The sequence below is a fragment of the Spea bombifrons genome, chromosome 8, assembly GCF_027358695.1.
Source record: "Spea bombifrons isolate aSpeBom1 chromosome 8, aSpeBom1.2.pri, whole genome shotgun sequence".
Classification (NCBI taxonomy): domain Eukaryota; kingdom Metazoa; phylum Chordata; class Amphibia; order Anura; family Pelobatidae; genus Spea; species Spea bombifrons.
Genome location: NC_071094.1, coordinates 31,049,125 through 31,069,265, shown reverse-complemented (window position 1 = coordinate 31,069,265; position 20,141 = coordinate 31,049,125). Strand labels below are relative to the sequence as shown.

Here is a 20,141-nt window from a genome sequence, read left to right as displayed (position 1 = left end):
ATACAGTAGGAAGATAATAGGTTTCTGATGTTTACTCACTATTAATATTTAAAAATATCAATTGATCTAACCTTTTTTCTAACAAAATAAGGGATTGTTTCTTCTTCAAATAATTATTCCGTCACGATAAAAGAACTAATCACATTATGGTTTCTTGGAAACCCTTTCTCATAAAATACTTTCCACGAGGTTTGTATAACATACTGTGCGTTTGTGAATAGACGTTTTCTGCATCTTCCAAGGACAATTACATGGAAAATTCCGTAAATATGGCTCATTTCTTGAAATTATTTAATTTTGCTAAATTATTTTACAAATATAAAACCGATACTCTATAGTCTTCTTTTTATTTTCTAGATAACCTTTTTACTGTGTAACAACAGAATGTATTTCTATTTTTTTGGATCTAGAAGTCAATTTCTACCAAGTTTGGAGATTTTAGTACTATGCCAGTCCAAATCTTTCATAATTCCATGAAAAAGAAATTTGCTATTTCCTTCGTTTTCATTTTTTACATTAAGTTAAGTGTTTTATTGTAAACCTAGTAGCGCCCTCAACAAATGTCTTAAGATGATCCATGGATTGTTTGTTTTGTTTGTTTTGTTGTATGGTTTGATTAATTTTAAAATGTTAGCCAAATATTTTCACCTCTGTCATTATTATGAAGGTTACCCGCTCGCCCAGGGGTAATGGCTGACATTGCAAGTGATGTGTCATACAAATTAAGGTGGAGAAGTGGGTAATTTATCTCCGCAGAGTAAATTTCACTATATGCTACTGATCGGCAGTGAAACTTTTGCTTGCATTGGATAGAGAACGTTGGAATGCTTTTTCAGATTATCGCTGTGGTCAATTGTGTCTGCTGGATAGAACAAATTTTTACTTTCCAGGAGATGAGCGATGCCCGGTATTAACTGCATGAAAGGTCTGCTATTAACCCTTCGAACATAAATCATTTGCCAGCCAGATTCTGAGAACAGTTAGAATAATGGGGCTCCTCGTCTGATTCTGAACTACACTTCATTATTTGGAAGGACAAAGGAAAAACAAAAAAAAGAAGACAGTTATAGTGTATAACGCACATTCAGAAGTAACACGTGGAATGTATTGTAAGCACCCAATTGGCACCAGGCAGCTGTGTTTCTTTTCTCATTTGTCTAAGATTATGTTTTTACCTATATTAAAATGTGTAGAAAATGAGTCACATTTCTTTTTTGTGCGTACAGAAGGTGGGTGTGTGCCCAGCTGCAGAGCGGTACATGGTAAGGCTTTCCAGATTTGACTGTTTCAAGTTATTTTAGTACTTTGCTTTTACCCAACCTATATAAGACATGTAGATTCTGTTAAGTTAATCAGTATTGTATCAAGTATGAGTGAAGCAAGCAGCCATGATATAATGGTTGGAGGTTAATATTTTTTCATTATAGATGGTCTGTTAATAACTAGTGACTTTAAATTGAACCTAAGTGATGTTCCCTTTACCAAAAGTGCATAGCTGTAGATGTTGTTTCATTACATTGTGTTATAATTATTTATATAGCACCAGCAGATTCCATAGCACTTTACCATCAGAATCCTTAGGATAAATGTAAAAATCAAAAACAATAACAAACTGGTTAAAAAAAAGGAGAAGGCCCTGCTCTTGCGAGTTTACAATCTAGTTGGTTGAGGAGGAAGTGAAACAGTAGGAGAAGACTTCTAGGTTGAGTTGGTCGAGTCAGGATGAGCTGTCGAGGTTGTTCAGATGGCAGGGTGCTGGCTAAGAGTGTTATGAAGAAAGATTGTATGGTTCTAGAAAGAGGGGGGTTTTCAATTTAATGTCTAACAAAGGATATGAGTTGTTTGTGTTAAGTACCATTGTTTTGATTATTCCTTAACAGACACTTCCTATGTCTAGTTGTGTCGCCACCGTATAAGAAGATTAAGGGGCTGCTTAGAATCCCCACTTGGTCAGTGGGCCCCTTAGCAGCCGCTGACACTAACCTATGCATAGCGCTGCTATAAATTACTGTTCATCGGCAGTCCCCGGTCGCCCATCATATTCAGGGTTCAAAGTAAATCAGTGTCACACTCACTTGCCCTAACTTCACTGCAGAGCCCAGCAACTACTAGCCAATACGGAAACAAGGGTAGAGGGTATTAGCCAATAGCAGGTGGATGATGTTGACATTTAAAAAATGGTAATGAAATAGGAAACTAAAATTAATTAAAATTGAGTTTTATGTGGATGAACAGTAATGTTACTTTAATTGGGGTTTGTTAAGTTACGAGATTAAAAATACATTATTCAATTTAGTTCTTCCATAGGGGAACGCCCATCTTAATGTTGCCCCTGGCCCCTGTCTATAGAGATGTTTTCTTCTACATTGATGAAATATACTAGGAGAAAGTAAATATGGCATTAGTCCGCCCTGTATGATTTTATTACGTTCTATTAAAAAAATAAATTAATTATAAAAGCAGTGAAAATTGGTCTTGTTGGGAAAGTGTAATTCTCAGGAGATCGTAAAAGTATTAGAGAGCTCACTGTCAGTAATGTATTTAGCATACAGTGTATTTGTGACATGCCATTTAATTTAGCCTGTCTAATTGGCATTAATTTAGTTAGATTGCATTAAATTACACCCTTTAATGTAGCTCCGTGTAGGTCAGAAAACCCATTCTATCAAGACAGGCAATTTTTCTCATTGTTACCCTTTCAAAGTTTCTTTGATATACGCAAAAATCAATCCAGCTTTACTCTAATGTTTTAACAATCAGAAATCTCAACTGGGATATTTATGAACAGTCATGTTTTCCAGCAGTCTGATACTTTCAGAATCTTGGTCCCAAGAACCATAACTGGCATATCACCAAAGCTAGCTTTTTTTAACCAATTTTAAGATCTTTGGGTAAAAAGACCAATTCTCAGGGTTATACGGTCTGGAGCTGAATCTTTCGTAGTTCATTCAATCTGAGCCCCCCAACCGATACTTTGTCATATTACTGCTAGAGTATCTGGCACGTAATAGAACACTAATTATTGTAACTCTATGGTACTATTAGAGGGTTAACATTTAAATGTCTTAAATTGGGTTCATTTAGAAAGTTCCCAGGTAAGCCAAGGGCACTTGATAGGTAGAAGCATTTCATCTCACCATATTAACTATACATTACAAAGGTCAAATTGCCCTTTTTGCAGGGAAAATAAACTTGATCTTTTTACATTACAATGCATAGTCCTAAACCAGGTCTCTTGGTTCACAATCCTTCATACAGAGTGTAGAGAAGGTGCTTCACAATACCATATACTTGATAATTAGGTTATTGGTGCATGTGTGTATATATTTTCACTGTATTCTTTTGAGATGTCCACCTTGTTTCATATCATATGGATGCTAAGCAACTGTGGTGGGATGAGGATGCAATGAACATGGTGGATGTATGGGGAACTTGAACGACTAACGTATCCCCTGGCGCTCAAAGTGACCAGAGCGGAGAAAGTCGCATACAACTTTGTTTTAATCCAAGACTAGTAAACCAAATAGTGGTATGTTATAAAGGTTGCCCTCCAAATCTAAGAATACATATTATGGATGTTGTGGTTCACCAAACAAGTAGGACCATACCCTTTAGCTACCAATTGCTTCAAGTAAATATTTTAATTATCTGTGAAATCTGTGGAAATCTGTAAATTGGACTTTTGTCCCACTCATGGGAGTTTGGAGATTATCTAAGGCAGTGGCCAACTTTCACAACCCTGAGTACCACTAGCAAAGGGTTTTACTTGTCAAATACTCTTAATAATATTCAGTGTTTATCAGCGAATAAACTAATAGCAGCTATCTTTCCAAACAGTTATCATGAATTGTAGAAATTAAAGTGGACCGACCATGCCAGAAGTATCATCAGAGGTCCTCATACCATAGATAAAGACACTTGTCCTGACTATTTGCATGTAAGGTGGTAAAGATGGCTTGATGATGTCGCTGATTATTTTAATAATATCCTCTGCCAGTCATTGGTTTTATGAAAACCTTGGATTCTAGGAACGGTATAAGCTATTTACAGAATCTTCCGCATTATTATCAGGAAAAACTGAGAGAAAAACTCATCAGAATGGGGTCTTTATTTTATAGCAGCAATTTTAATACTGTTCAGGTTTCACTGAGGAATGTTATTTTACTCATTCATATCTATGAATGTCATCCTCAGATCTGTTTGTGAATGTAAATTAACTCTGTAAATTAACATTTTGATGCACATCTGCAAAGGATGTGTAAACTGTGATTGAAATCTGCGTGGGGATATCCATAATATTCACAAGCAACGCGGAGAACATTTACATTGCAGTTACATGTTGCCTGTGTCTTGCAAAGAAGGAATGATGACAGAGAGGTCATCGCTACAATACCAAACGCTAACATCAAAGAATTCCTCAAACAGTAATGTATCGTAGCAGCCATCAATGATGCTTGTATTACATGTAAAAGGCTCTAGATAATAGATTATATTGAGCCTTTTATTAACATAAAAACAAGACAAAAAAGGAAAAATCAGTAAATACTGTTATTTTCATATATATATATATATATATATATATATATATATATATATATACTGAGCTATACAGAAAAACACAGACATGCCTCAAATTTACTAATGATTCAAGTTAGTATTGAAGTTAATATGATTGGGTAATATAATTAGCAATTAAAAAAGCATAATTAGTTTGGAAAAAAACATGTTAATTGAAATGCATTAAAATTAATATTACAGCATGCCACATTTTTTATGACACTGGGTCTACAGGGTCTAAACAGATCTTTTGCCGCTTTGTCGCATAGCTAATGTTTGGCAAAGAACCTCCTATTCATATTTAGGTTAATTTAAATAATCAAGCTAAATTTAAGCCGGATCCATGGCTTTTTTTTAAGCATTTTCATGATTTTTTGTTAAAATAAAAAAACCCATATTTGTTACATTTTGCCTTTTAGCAAAGGTCAGGTGTGATTTTAAAGGGTGTTTGTTTTACAACAGATATTCGCAATACATCCCTACAACCAGATTATGCTTCTTTTTATGCTTGGATGGTCATATTTAGAAATGTCTCCAGGACCAGCTTTTCATATGGCCACGTTTCTCATCACATCTGAAGGATGCTGTGCTTTGCATGGCAATTAGGTCTTCTTTGTTTCATTCGATGTTCAGCTTCACTCCCTTCTGTATATTTAACTCTCATGGCTGAAATTATATTAAATACATGTTACAAATCAATAGATTCTTATCCCGCTTATATTTCATATATATGTGTGTGTGTATATATATATATATATATATATATATATATACATATTTACAGAGATAGAGACAGAAAGGCACAGGTAGTTGATAGATGTGTATTTATCACATTAAAATGTCCAGCTGTCTACTGCATAACATCTTCACAGGGGTCCACAGCAACTGTCCCTTATATACTTGGCAACATAATTAACCAATGGAACATTAATGACATCCAGGCTCATGTCCCGCTTGCTGGATTTGCTGTCCGCTATTCTGATTATTTAGATTGCTGGGAGCTCGTTATTTGTAAAGCCATAGGGTAGTACTGTGGGCACATAAAGACGGTTTGTAGACTGAGTTTGTAGACTAAGCCTTCTATGGTCTTCCATACCCTCCTGGGGACACTCAAATATTATTAAGCCTGCTTGTGATCAAGGAGTGATCACAGACAGTAATTGGATTAGTGGAGGGGAAGGAAACGTAGAAGTGGTGATTGGTGATCTTTTTTGTGGCCCATATACAGGTCAATATTGTTTAGGGCATCCATGTAAATGCAGCAATCTGTGATTGATTTCCACCTTAGAAAAAGAGAAGAAAAAATTCTCCCCATCCAGAGACACTCCTTAACATCAGAGCTGTAGCAAAGCACTACGTCTATGTTCCCAATACAATTAAAATCTCTTGGTGACCTCTTTATCTCCTCTTATAACTTCAAACCCAAGATAGCCCCAAGCCAAGGACTAGGAGGCTGTTGCCTCCTCCCTCTATAACAGCACGCTCTAGGAACCCCCTTCCGCACCAAGAAGTGTCACCGGAACGTTTCACTGCCTCTTTGGCTACATGGAACTGGAAGTATCTCTACCAGCGGTCATAAACCCAATACTTATTTGATGTCTGTTAGTCCTTCAGAAATGATGGGCTATGTAGAGCCCTAATTTCCAGCCAATTAATGTATTTAAAGCACGTGAGAATTAGCTGCTTCATTTTCTCATCTAAAAAATGGTTCCCATGTTGAAAAGAACTGATCTCCGTCTCTCTTTCTCTGTCTGCTAATGAATCGATCCATTCTACCTGGATAAAATGTAATACCCTATTCCTCCTGGAGAAAGGGGGCTTTGGATTTATCCAGTGTAACAGAATACATTTCACTGCTACTACTATGGCATGGATGAAAGATCCCATGCATGTTTATCCCTCGCCTTATTAGCCTCTACCACTTCTGCTGGGATGCTGTTTCCTTTATCTACCAGCCTTTATATCACAGGGACTACAAGCACCCCAGGTATTTAGTGAAACACAAGAGCTTCTTGAAAAATAAAAAATGTACAAACGTTATTTTAATAGATATGAAACTTTTGCTTATAAATGAGATGGCTCTGGTATTATTTACAGCAATAATGTAATTGTATACACATTATCGCTGTTATTTTCTTTCTTTCACAATACATATACAAAAAAAACGCAAACACTGGTGTATTTAATTGACTACCTTCTCAAAACCATTTGTGCATTTCTGGCAACTTTATTCATAAAGTATTAAATTAGAAAGAGTTATCTCCCAATTATACACTCCATTCATCATAGGAAGGAGTTTAAAGCTGAGTGTCAGGAATAAACCATGGCCTTTTTCCTGCCAGATGAGAAAATGTTCTTCAAGATTAATAAGTGCGTAATAAATGCTAATTGCTGTCATATTCTTCTGATTTGCTTTGATTTACTTGCTCTCAAAACCAACGCTGAGATTACGACTCCGTAATAAACAAGCGAATAAAGAAATGCCACATAAACTGGAAAGAGCAAATAATTACCAATCCATATTTACCTTAGACGTTGCACCTTAATGATAATTTAAACGGTGTGTTTATGGAGTTTGCATAGTATTCATAAGCAGGTTCATTAGAGGGGCACAGGGCATCGAGATAAAAAAGAGCCAGATGGGTTCTTGAACATGTGTTTGTCGAATTGATATGGAAATTAAAACAGCGTGTAACGTTACATCTCTTATCACGTCCGCTCTCTTCTTTTTTTTATTTTTTCCTGATGAAATGAAGAACAGATATGTTTAATAGATACCAATAAAAAATTTATGTGAATATAATAAAATATATTATATTTATTAATATATTATACTAAATAACATAATAATATAAAACATGTATAAATAAAAGAAAGCGACCAATGAATGGGCTGACACTTCTCCTCTACTATATGGCTTTTTGGGGGGAAAGCAAGCAACTTTAAGGTAGAAACGTAGAATTTGACAGCTTTGGCCCATTTAGTTTGCCTGTATTTCCTGCTGTATATACCTTAATCAGTCTTTTTCTTAGATTCGGCCATATGCCAATCCCGCTGGATTATTATTATCTCTATCACTTCTGCTGGGAGGCCGTTTCGCTTATCTACCACCCTCTCAGTAAAGTAAACCTTCCTTACTTTACATCTGAGCCTCTGACCCACTAGTTTTAGATTGACTTTGTGTTCTATTGTTTCTCCTCTAAAATAAACCCCCCTCAAGTACTTTGTTTCACCCCTTTACATATTTTAATGTTTAAAGGCGCAGCATTTATTTAGTTAAGACACATTAATTGTCTTGGCTATAAAACCCTAGGTTTCATTAAAAATCGCTGCTTAAAGGAGTCATATGGTGACACATTATTGTAATCGTTTTAAGAACGTTTTACAATATGGCAATATGTGTCAAAAAACAGAGGTGACTGCAAAAAGATATTGAAATGGTATCTAAGTGACAATAACACTGAAAATAAATTGATGATATGGACAAAATTATACCCCTATAATCATTTAAACACTAACGGAACGCTCAATACAGGATTATTCCCCTTATTTTTCAGAAATAACCACGCGGAAAGGAATTTTGAATGTTTACAGACTCTTAATATGTAAGTTTCTTTTTCTCACTAGAATGAGCTCAGTGGTTCATCAACCTCTTTAGGTAACGAGATGTCAAAATCTCAACCTGAAGAGAGCAGAACTCGCAGAAAGTGAATGAATAAAACCTTCTGAATAGCTATTTAACCATAAAAATGTTCTCTGCCAACATGTGAAACCAATGCCATTGATTTCAGTTGGAGACCGGAATATGACTTTGTGCCCCGGGGCTGCCAAGAGAACTTTGGCAGAAAATGCTAAAGTAAGTTGATCTTTGAATTATAATTTCAAGGACTGTGTAGTGATACGGATTAATGCTTTAGCACCGAATTTCAGAGACTTTGTGATGCATCGAGAGAGAGAAAATAAGTCTCGTGTGACAGATTTCAAAGGTCATTGGTGAAAGAAAATCAGGTGTCCGTGCTATGATAAAGCTGGTGCAGTGTGGAAAAATAAACTACTTTATGTTCTGTGTGTGGGCTACATTGGCAGGCCAGCTTCTGGTATAGATACAGTGACTGGGCTGCAGCTCTGATGACCCCAAGCCAGCACAGAGATCTGTTCACTAAAGTGTGTACATGAGAAAATATGAGATTGCAGCAGCAAACTTACATAACTTGTCCAACGCGTATACATTCTCTAATGCCAAGTGACGTGTACTTGCACACTGAACTCACACTTGACTGCTGGAGAATCAAGTATATGTAAGTGGAAATATGACTTTCATGTCTCTTTGTTTTGTTGGTGAAGTTCACTGCAGGGCAGTAGTTGTTTTAATATGTCTGTTGCGCAGGGGTGTCCAACAAGCTGCCCACGGGGCAAATATGGCCCGCAAGACATCAGGGTGTGGTCCTCATATGAGATCTGCAGCGGTAACTGCACCTCCAGCCAGGCATTCTGAGTAGCAGGGGTCCATCAGGCAGGTGGGCGAACGCGAGGGGTGAAGTCTGTGTCAGCTGAGTCTCCCTACATCCCAGAGCACTTCTGCAAAAGGGGTGTGTGAGAAAGAGTGTGAGTAAGAGCGAGAGAATAAAAAATAAAATGATGGGAGTTATGCTGCACCACCGTCTGTGTCTGGTTCACTATTTAATGGTAGGAGTCAAGCTTTACCACCATCTATGGATCACAATATAATGATAAGAGTCATGCTGTACCCCCTGACTGTGTCTGGCTCACCATATAATGTTTATAATGTTCTATATTTACTCTCAATGAAAATAGAGTGCAGCCCTTGCACACATACATTTCAGTGTCCCACTGCAGAAAAAACTTGGTTACCCTTGCTGACTCCATCTAATAGTAAGACATGGTTCTCCAAGCACTTGGACAACCATGTGAGATATAGGTTATCTGAGTATTTTAGTTGATACATAGTCTAATTATTTGTGTATTAATTTTATGTGTTTGGATTGGCGTACTAAAGGTTTGGCAAATTGTGTCCTGGTCGAATACATGAATATATCATGTTATGGCATTGGGTACCGTATTAACTTTCTATTTGTGCAAAATACGAAAAAAAATACTGTTGGGGTTATATGTAATGTCATCCAAAAACCTTTTTATGTATAATGTATCATACCAAACATTTAAAAAGACACAGTTGTCGGGTTCCTATTATTTGCATACAAATATCTATAGTTTACACTCATTTTCATTTTCTTGAAATATTAATTGTGATCCTGTTTTAGGCAGTTCATGATGCCGCACACTGAGTGCCGTTAAGATTAATTGGCATTCTGTTAGACGCCATAAGCTGCAGTTCTCTGTGTGTGTTCTTCAATTTTCCATTTACTATGCAATACAAATGCAGTTTCATTCGAGACAAAATTCTGAAAGCTGTGTGAGTTTTTATTTAGTGGTGCTTATTGAGTACAGTTTCACCAGAGGTGAGAAAGCATTAGATCTACTTTTTGTCCATTTTCTACTAATGCTCTGCACATCTCCAACCACTTATTGTCTATTTGTCGTTCTCCAGCACCAATCCCTTTACTAGCCCCACCCCCAGCTCTTATATAGAGTAGGATGGAAAGAGGCTTCTGGGTAACAATTCTAGAGATGGATTTGTGTACAGTTTTTGTCTTGATATAATTCTCCAATTTCATTTCTCATTAAATCTTGGATGAAGCAACAAAAAACTGCACCATGAATACCAAAAAGGTCACTTTACATGTTATGATATTTTTATTTCTCTTAAAAGAGAGAATGTGATATTCATATACAAACGCTGCAATTTAACCATGGTCTACAGGTTGGGTGAACTTGTAGTATTGCCAAGCATTTGAAAGGCTAATCCAGCCCTGACTTGGTTCTACCAGGAAAGGAAAGAAGGTTCTACATGTCACGTTTAGGGACCATAGCCCCTGAAGAAAAAGACTAGGGTTCCGGTGCCCTCTGTTAAGAACAGCACACCGTCACCTTATTTTTACCCCTTTTGATAGAGACGTGGCAAATGTCCTAATTTTATCCTGGGGGAGAACTCAACAATAAGTTGAATGATAGTTTTCTTCCTTCTAGTTCTACTTGCCACAGTTTACACTTTTTATTTGGTTGTACTTGTTACTAATACTTGAGAACCAGGCTGCGGACTTCACCAAGATGACCATACTAGCTTCTGATGCTAGACCTGATTTATTTATGTTTTATATAAACCTAGTTGCTTTCTAAAAAAAAGTGTTACATCTACATATTTTATTTTATGTATCAATGGCATAATGTTTTATATTTACAAGTAGTTAGACATAAAATCACTTGATTAACATTTGTCAGTAAGCACCAATTTAAGTCAAAGTGGAGAGTATGTGATGCAAAGGGATTGAGAGATTAGAATAAAATTTGATGAGAGCAGTCTTCCATGTAACCATACTGAATTTATTTTCTTTTGATTGAAATTAAATTACCACAGGACTTCTCAGATGTTCATGTAATATTAACTTTTCTTCAATCATGCTTGTATGAATACAGTAGAAAATAGACCAAAAAGGCAACATAAGGAAAAGCTCGGGTTTGTTCTTACTGTATCAAAGACCCCTTAAAATGTGGCCTCTAATCCTCCACAAAGACTAAGCTGGGATTGAACTGATCTTTCTCATTTTTCATTAATTTGTATATTTTTATTCAGGGGAAACAGATGTATCTTTTGATTTTTTGTGTTCCATAATTTTCCTCCAGAAAAAAAAAACCTCAACATATTTTGTGACTAATAGCTGGAAAGTATTGACAATAGCAAGTAGACAGGTCCTGTCTCCTGTCCTAGAAATCCTACAAAGTAGCTGAAGTTTATTAATTTGTGCTTTAAACCATTTATTCCTCTGTCCCTTTTTCCTTCTTTGATCTTCATCTTTTGTAAGGATTATTGTTAGATTTGAGCATATTGCATTGTTTATGATAATGTATATAAATAAAATAAAATATTAAATCGATCTGGTGATACCTACGCTGGTATTTTTCCGATCAGTTTCCTTCTTATCATTACCTATTGTGACACCTAAAAAAGAGGGGATGTCTCATGTTGATTTTGTGCAAATTATATGTGGAGCATTTGGAGTGCAGGGTGGGCCAATGCTTTAAATCCAGTTTTTGTAAGAGACTGGATGTCGGTAGGATTCAGTGAAGCCTCGTCGGGTATGGGTGCTGGACGCTTGAGCCCCTGAAGCCTCACAATCAAAGAGACCGTGGAAGGGAGAGGTTGAGGTCAGGTTCCCCTGTACTCCAAGGACAAGGAAAGGCATTACCTGCCTGGACCTGGGTGTTTTGTCTGGAGAAGGTTTTCAAGACCCTGGCTTAGCTGGTCCTAGCAGGGTGGTTAAAGGTTGTGGATGTTAAGGCAGGTTAGCCTGGGCCAGCAAAGTATAGCCATAGAGGGCTCCAATTGAAGCTTTCTTTCTTTTTTTACAATTTTGTTTTGTGATATTTTGTGTACACCTGTAAAGAAAAAGCATGGTCTGCTGAAATTCAGTGTTTCTGAGCCTTTTTGCCCTAGAAGACTGTGCTTATGATCCTTGGAAGTGACATTTATGGCCCTCAGCTACAGGGTTTTGTCACACTATATAGTGGTCTTAAAAATATCAAAAACATCTGACAATAAGAGTTTCTACAAGAATCTACATTAGACTTCTTTGTCTTTCACAGCTGGTTAAATGATACCTAGATTTTCCATTAAAGTGCATATCTTTAAAAATAAGTATTTTTGATGCATAGGCTTTTATCTAATTTGTGAATATGTTACCGGACTCTTAGGCACGTGAACGGCTGTTTCTATTGTATTATTTTTAAATCTTCTAACATGTACTTTTATATATAATTCAGAAATAAGGATGTTAGGAAAGGGTTAGAATTGCACTTCAAGAATCCCGTCACAAAATGTAGCTTACAGGTATTACTAAATATATATGAAGAAGTGCTGAACCATGGTTAAAAACATATATGCAATTATGTAATGTTTTCATTTTGAGGCAGGTTCATGAAATTGGCAAGTTATTTGAATCTTGAGGTCAGTCCATAGTTTCTGTGGAGGAATGTCAAATTTCTGGCGTGCAACTTGGGCTGTTCTTAATTCCACATACGAGGAAATAATCATGGCCAAACTTGGCAAAAACTTGGCACCTAATGGTCTGGTTGTTAGCATAGGCAAACCTTTAGCCTAGATTTTATCAAGTGGTTCTGGAGTCTAATGTCTTCGTAGAAGTTCGTACATCAAGTTAAAACAGTCAAACAAAGGCTTATACACGGACATTCGTGCACAAGATACAAGGCAATGATAAAATACAATGATTTAGTGGCCATTAAATGACCTTTCTAATAGCATGCAGCTAAGTGTTCAGTTAACATGTAGGTGGTCACTACGCTTAGCTGACAATCAGTCAATAAAAAAATTACATAAAAGTCTGATAGAAGGCAAACAAAGCTAAATACTGTACAAACAAGTGGGGGAAAAGTATGATTAGTTGGTCATTTTAACAAAATGCTCAAACCTACGAAGTGGAAAGAGAACTGATTGCAGAGACTCAAAACATGAAAACCTGGATACAGTTCGACTTAATTGCCAATGACAACATTTGCAATGACTAAAACGTTAAATTCACTAAACATAAAGGGCAACTGTCTTCAGACAATCCCAAAATACTTTTTCAGTTTTCCATTAACGGCCGCCCAATATGTGACTTGATCGTAAGCGGTTCTTAAGTCTAATTGGGGATGAGTCGTTGTAGCTTGGGGTTTACGAGTCGATGTCACATTTATATAAAGCACACTTGCTTCGAGCATCATTCTGATATCAACATATTTACATCACCAATGTAGCTTTTACTTTCTCCCTTATTTCTAGCACTTTTGTGTCCATTGATTAACAGTATTTTCTCTTATCTAGGTCAGTCTTCCAAATGATGCCAGCTGTGTTGAAGAAATCTTACGGGTGAGTATAAAAGTCAGTGATTGATTATTGTCTGAAGTTCCTTGTAAAATTGGTTGTTATATGGATTCCATGTCAGTCTTGATTCAAAGAAACGGTTCTGCTGATTTACAGTGGGGAGCGAGGCTCTTTTTGACAGCACTTGTACGTATGGCCAAAAAAACATCAATATAATACAAAGAGTAATATGTCTCAAAATTCAATATATCAAAAACAACTGACTTTAGTTGAAGAATTATTTCCATCCCCGTACTCCAGCTTCCTGCTTCAAGGTTCCCCATCACACATTTCATTGTTAAGTAAGAATGTTCTCTTCTGAGCTATCTAGAATAAATGAAAGATATTGTATTTGCAGATAAAATCGAGTGTGGTGTGCAGACTTTCCGCAATAAAACAGAAGCATACAGAGCAACCTGTACATTCATGTATTTTACATCCTATTTGTATTAGCCAACATATGAACTCTCTCTCTCTCTCTCTCTATATATATATATATCCCTGTTCGATGTGTGATTCTAAATGTTACTCTTGTAACTGTAATATAAAAAGATAAACTGTGTGTAGAGGTTACTAATTCACTTAGCTGACAACCATTTTACATATTTTCATATGGATTCAAGATGTTATGGGGGAGGGGGGAGGTCGGTTAGGAAAGAAGTAGTGTACTCGATGTGAATTTAAAATCATAATACAGACGTCACTGGAAAAATGAGTAACGAGTCAAAGAGGCTAGTGAATCATGTGGACCTGTCAAAAAAGGAAAGAACACATTGGGGAAGAGATGATGTCAAATAGCTGTAACTTAGCAACCCAGCAACATTATGCTGTCATTAGACAAAGTAAAAGAAGAGAGTTTTAAATAGATAAGTAAATCAATAAATTATTGTATATATTAAATGGTACATGCTTTTTCTATTTATTTGTGAAGCTGCTTTATGCATATATATAAATATATGTATATGTGTGTGTGTGTCAGTGTGTGTGTATATATATATATATGTGTGTGTGTGTGTGTCAGTGTGTGTGTGTAATCTACTGTTTGTTGTCTAGAGAGGGAGAGATCTTCGTAAACTATAACTATTTCTGTGTCATGACTCGTTAGCCACAGTGATGGAAAACTACGGTTTATCTCAAATCTGGTAGCATTTAGATTTTTTTCCTTTGCAAACACATTTTTGGTAGTACAATGGCGTGCATTGTTGGAACAGACGGTTACTAAGCCGTTTGTCAATAAGCCTAATGACATGAAGCTGGAGGCTGGAAAATGGATGCTATTCACATGTCAGAGTCAGGACAGTGAAAGCTATTAAGGATTTGAAGACAATTTAATAGACAAGGTGATGTTCTCTTTATTTCAACATCAAACATTAGAGAGGCACTTTCATGTATTTTACACAGTGCTGTCTGTTAAATCCATAAAGAATGTGTCTGTTGTTGAAATCCTAATCATGCAGTGTACATTTTAAACATATTTTGAGCTGTAACGGTATTGGTGCTTTTAAGTGCATCGGGGGAAAAAAGAGTAAAGTGATTAAGTTAATCACTTTTCTGCACTATAAACAATGGATGAGATTCAATTCAATTCCTTGCAAGATGTTGCTGTATGCCGTTATAACGTATTAAATGAACACTCACGAGAAACTTTTACATTACCCAACACTTGAATGTTCAGCATATGTTAGTACTATAAAGCACCCCCGTTTCTTGTGCTAGATGATTATATGATGTGGTTCTATTATCATATCCTTAATTTTAGTTTATAACAGAGCTACCTCCATGTTTCTCAGCAGAGGTCAGCAAGTGGTGATTGCTATGGAGAATCTATCTTTATTTTAAAAGTTCCTCTTTATGTTGGCATTTTATTTATATAAGTACCAATATTAGCAAGGTTATTTAAATAACAAAAGTCCATCAACTTGAAAAGCATGACCGGAAAAATGATTTTTATGTTAATATGAAGTTCTAGCCACCAAACATTCTGAGCTTTTGGGAAAGTTAGCCATCAAGGAAGGAAAGGGGGGTAGGAAGGGTTTGGTATGAAGAGAAGGACACATAAAAGGTATGTTTAAGATAAATAGTATGGTGCGTGTACAGCAATTTATCCATTTAAAGCAGGATGTCCTAACAATAGCAATATTCAAAAACATTAATTCAGAAATAATCATTGATCAGAAAATACCCAGAAGAGAACTTATGGCCACTTCAAGCCACATTACCTTTATGAATAAGCATTGCAGATCTAAGATGCTCTCCCGGTGGTTCGTTTTTAAATACATCACTGCATATACACTATATGACCTAATGTATGTAGACACCATGCTGAGTATATAAGTGAGTATGTGTGGTCTACCACTTTGTGGCTAAGCTGTTGTTGCACTTGGATGCTTCTACTTCACAATAACAGCAGAGAGCGGGGCTGCCGACTGCTGAAGCATGTAGCTAGTAACATTTGCCTGTCCACTGTAGCATCACTTAATGCAGAGTTCCAGCCTACCTGTGGAAGCAACATCAGCATCAGAATCTGGGTTTGTTAAATGCCAGGAAAACACTCCCTACCGGAACGCATAGTGTCTACTGTAGAGTTTGGTGGAGGAGGGATAAGGTTATGGGGGGATTTTTGAGGGTTTGGGCTAGAATTTTAAAAAAAATGGCTTCTCCCTCGTGTGGCTGCACAGTACAATAACCTTAATTCTGTTATTCATCTTTGGGATGAATTGGAACAAAGATTACAAGCCAGACCTTCTTGTCCAACATCAGTACCTGACCTCACAAATCCTCTTTTTGGCTGTATGGGCACAAATTCCCACAGACACAATTCCAAAATCTTCTGAGAAGCCTTTCCAGAAGACTGGAGGCTGTTATAACCACATGGGAGGTGGGACTCCATGTTAATTATTATCATTTTAGAATGGGATGTCCAACAAGCCCATATAGGTGTGATGGTCAGGTGTCTACATACTGTACTTTTGGTTATACGGAGTTTGTTTCAGCGTTTTGCAGCAAGGAGGTCCAATATGACAGCTTTCAACAACAGTTTGCTGAATTTACCTGCCAGGAAAAACATTTCATTGTAGCTGGGCTGGAATGGGATGAAATATTCAACCTTTAAATATTTTATCTCCTTATTAATTATTTTATCCAGATTCACATTTAATCTCATTTTCTATGCACTGTCTAGGGTCAAGCCTTTGCAAGATTCTCTTTCTGCAAGGTTTCTTCATTCTGCTTTGTTAATGGTGCAATTTTTGTTTTTTTTACTAGGAACATTTGCCATTCTCTCTCATTTAAAGACATTTCTATTATCTCAGTATTAATCCACCGGGTCATTTTGACAACAATCTGCCTGCAAATTCTGTTTATATAAACTCTTATTTCTCAAGTGTCTCTTTATAAACAAACACAGGAGCAACATGTGCCAATTCTCCGCAAGCCTAAGAAATGGCAGAGGAAAATAATGTTAAGTAATTAAACCCCTACATAAATCTTTAATAAATTATTTCCAGAATGCAGTGCATCAACGGTGCCCTCAATATATGGCTAAAGACTCTTTGCTCTGTGTCATAGTTTTCTTCAAAACATGTTGCACTATTTAAATTATATATAATTATACACAATCATACTAATTTCTTAGCTTGAAATAACAGTGATTAATAAATTGAGCTGCAGAGAATATGATTTAATTCACAAGCTAAAACCACAGTTATGCTAACTAATAGGTCTGTGGAATTCAAAAAGGGAAAAACATTCCCTATTGCAGAACATAATGTGCCTTCAGACTTCATGCAATCATCATCTAACAGTTGAGAAAAAAAAACATTAACTCAGTTTTAAGAGTTCGTGTATACAGACGATAGATAAGCTATTTTTAAACTTATTTGAGACTCTTTCCCACTCTTGCTCGGCGAACATATGCGGTTAATTGCCACCCTAAGTTATTTCAATGTTACAACCCCATAAAAGTATTACTTATACATTATATACATATATATTTTATATACACCCAGATCAGCCGTAACATTATGGCCACTGACAGGTGAAGTAAAAAACACTGATAATCTTGTTATCGTGGCACCTGTCAGTAGGCGGGATATATTAGGCAGCAAGTGAACATTTCGTCCTCAAAGTTAATGTGTTAGGAACAGGAAAAATGCGCAAGTGTAAGGATCTGAACGGCTTTGTGATGGCTAGATGGCTAGATGGCCCGGTCTGCAGTGGTCAGTACCTATCAGAAGTGGCCCATGCAAGAGAAAGTGGTGAACCAGCGACAGGGTCAGGGGCGGCCAAGGCTAATGGATGCACATGGGGAGTGAAGGCTGGCCCATGTGGCCAAATCCAACAGACAAGCTACTGTAGCTAAAAAAGTTTATGCTGGTTCTGATGGAAAGGTGTCAGAACACACAGTGCATCGCAACTTGTTGCGTATGGCGCTGTGCAGACCAGTCAGGTTGCCCACGCTGACCCCTGTCCACAGCCGAAAGTTCCTACAATGGGCATGTGAGCATAAGAACTGGACTACGGAGCAATGGATGAAGATGGCCTGGTCTGATGGATCACATTTTCTTTTACATCACGTGGATGGCCGGGTACATGTGCGTTACCTGGAGAACACACGGCACCAGGATGCATCCATGGAGGTCCCACCTCGCAACTTACAGGACTTAAAGGATCTTTTGCTAACATCTTGGTGCAGATACCACAGCACACCTTCAGAGGTCTAGTGGAGTCCATTGCTCGACGGTGCAATGATACTTCGAGTCATTAATACATTTGTGGATGACAGTTCCAATTAAACTATTCAACAGTTACCTAAAACCTAATTGCTTACCTTGCTGTATCTTCAATGCAAATGGCATTTTGGGACTTCATATTCTGTTTTCAATCATCATTTCATTTCAGTATCTCCCCTAGTATTATAAACTGAGATAAAGATCTTACTGGTACAGAAGATAAGACAATTATGATCGGCAGAGAATTTACTAGCATTTTATTCATTTTTAAATTCATGTAGCATGGGTGCTTGCAAGCCATGACTATACCAGGACAAGAAAGTATCCGTATTTACCAGATCATAACAGGCCATCAAAACTACTCTGCGGACATCTCTGATGATTTATTTGAATTATTTTTGATGTTTGGATTGTGACTTTATTGACTTTATGATTCATAAGGTTGGATGTTTTACTTAGAAATATACTATACTCTACGATATTTGGGTGAAACCAGTTTTTTTTTTTTAAATAGTTGAAAGGTGGGCTAATAAACATGGTCCCGGGTACATCACAGCAGGCTACCCACAGATCTGATTTGTAAGGCTTGTATGTCACAGATGTAATTTGTGGTTGGTTCAGTGGATCGTGGATCGTGCCCAAGACCACCAGTAGAATAAATATCTAGTGGGTGTCATTTACTGTTGAGGGTTTAGAAGACTAAAGTATTAAAGTAATATTAAAATACAGGAATAAATACATTTGCCTTTGTGGCTAAAATGATCTTCAAATATGTATTTCATGTACTTTTTCTTTCCATATATATAAAAATATATTATTGTGAGTTAGTAAATTAAACGTTCTGAAAAAACATAACAGGTGTCGTATGTCTGGATACATATTGGTTAATGTTACCCTAATTTGACGGATTATTTTCTCTCTCTAGCTGTTTCTATATATATATATATATATATATATATATATATCTATATATATATATATTTTTTTTACATAGAAGGTGGTAGATAAGTCGAACAACTTCCCAGCAGAAGCGGTGAAGAGTAAGGGAAATTAAACATGCATGAGACTTATGGGCATATGGTTATATGGTTATCTAAGATGAGGCCAAGGACTGGATAAAGTCTGATTCTTTACATCAGGAAAAATGGGCAGACTAGATGGACCAAATGGTTCTTACCTGCCGTCAAATTCTATGTTTCTAGATGTATTTGTGTTTTTAACCTTCCTGAATCTTTATTTTGGCTAAATATTGCTACTGCAGAAACAAATACATTACAGATCCATTGTGTATCTGATCTGTAAATACAAATACTAATTAGACAAAAAACTAACTACACATACCATAGGCAACACAAATTATTATTATACTTTATTTATATTACACTTGGAATATGTATTTTCTAGAATATGTAGTTGCCTGTCCATACTGCAGACCTATTTTTGCCGATAAAGCCAGGAACGTAGACTTCTTCCTTGTACCAGAAAAAAAAATCTTGTGGTTTAAAAGAAATGCTTAAATTATAGACTTCCAAAGACAGAATTCTTTGTACCATGGAGGCTTGGCAACTGCTTTAATACCTTTTCTAGTTATACTGTGTACATAATAAAATAGCAGTTGAAGAACATCAGTCCTCAATTGGGCCCTTAACATGTTATCCTGAGCTTAGCCAGCAATCCTAGTACCTTAAATCTTCACATTTAAAAAGCAAATCGCTTTAAAATATAACTGCGAATGTGTGTTGTTTAATGCTTGCAGTATTCCTAAATAATAGTTCGATGGGGATAACAGTTGCTGCTATAACAAATGGTGACAAATAACTGCTGTAACATTTTTTTTAAGAACGATAAATGGCGCT

The 20,141-nt window shown here is 36.5% G+C and overlaps 1 protein-coding gene across 2 annotated transcripts in view; it reads left to right on the top strand.

Moving 5' to 3' along the window:
• Window positions 1-20,141, top strand: part of AFF2 (ALF transcription elongation factor 2) — a 197,575-nt gene that overhangs the window by 107,529 nt on the left and 69,905 nt on the right. For both annotated transcript variants that reach the window (XM_053472897.1, XM_053472896.1), the window contains exon 4: window positions 13,517-13,561. In XM_053472897.1, the coding sequence (XP_053328872.1) occupies window positions 13,517-13,561 (45 nt within the window). The remainder of the gene's footprint in view (window positions 1-13,516; window positions 13,562-20,141) is intronic.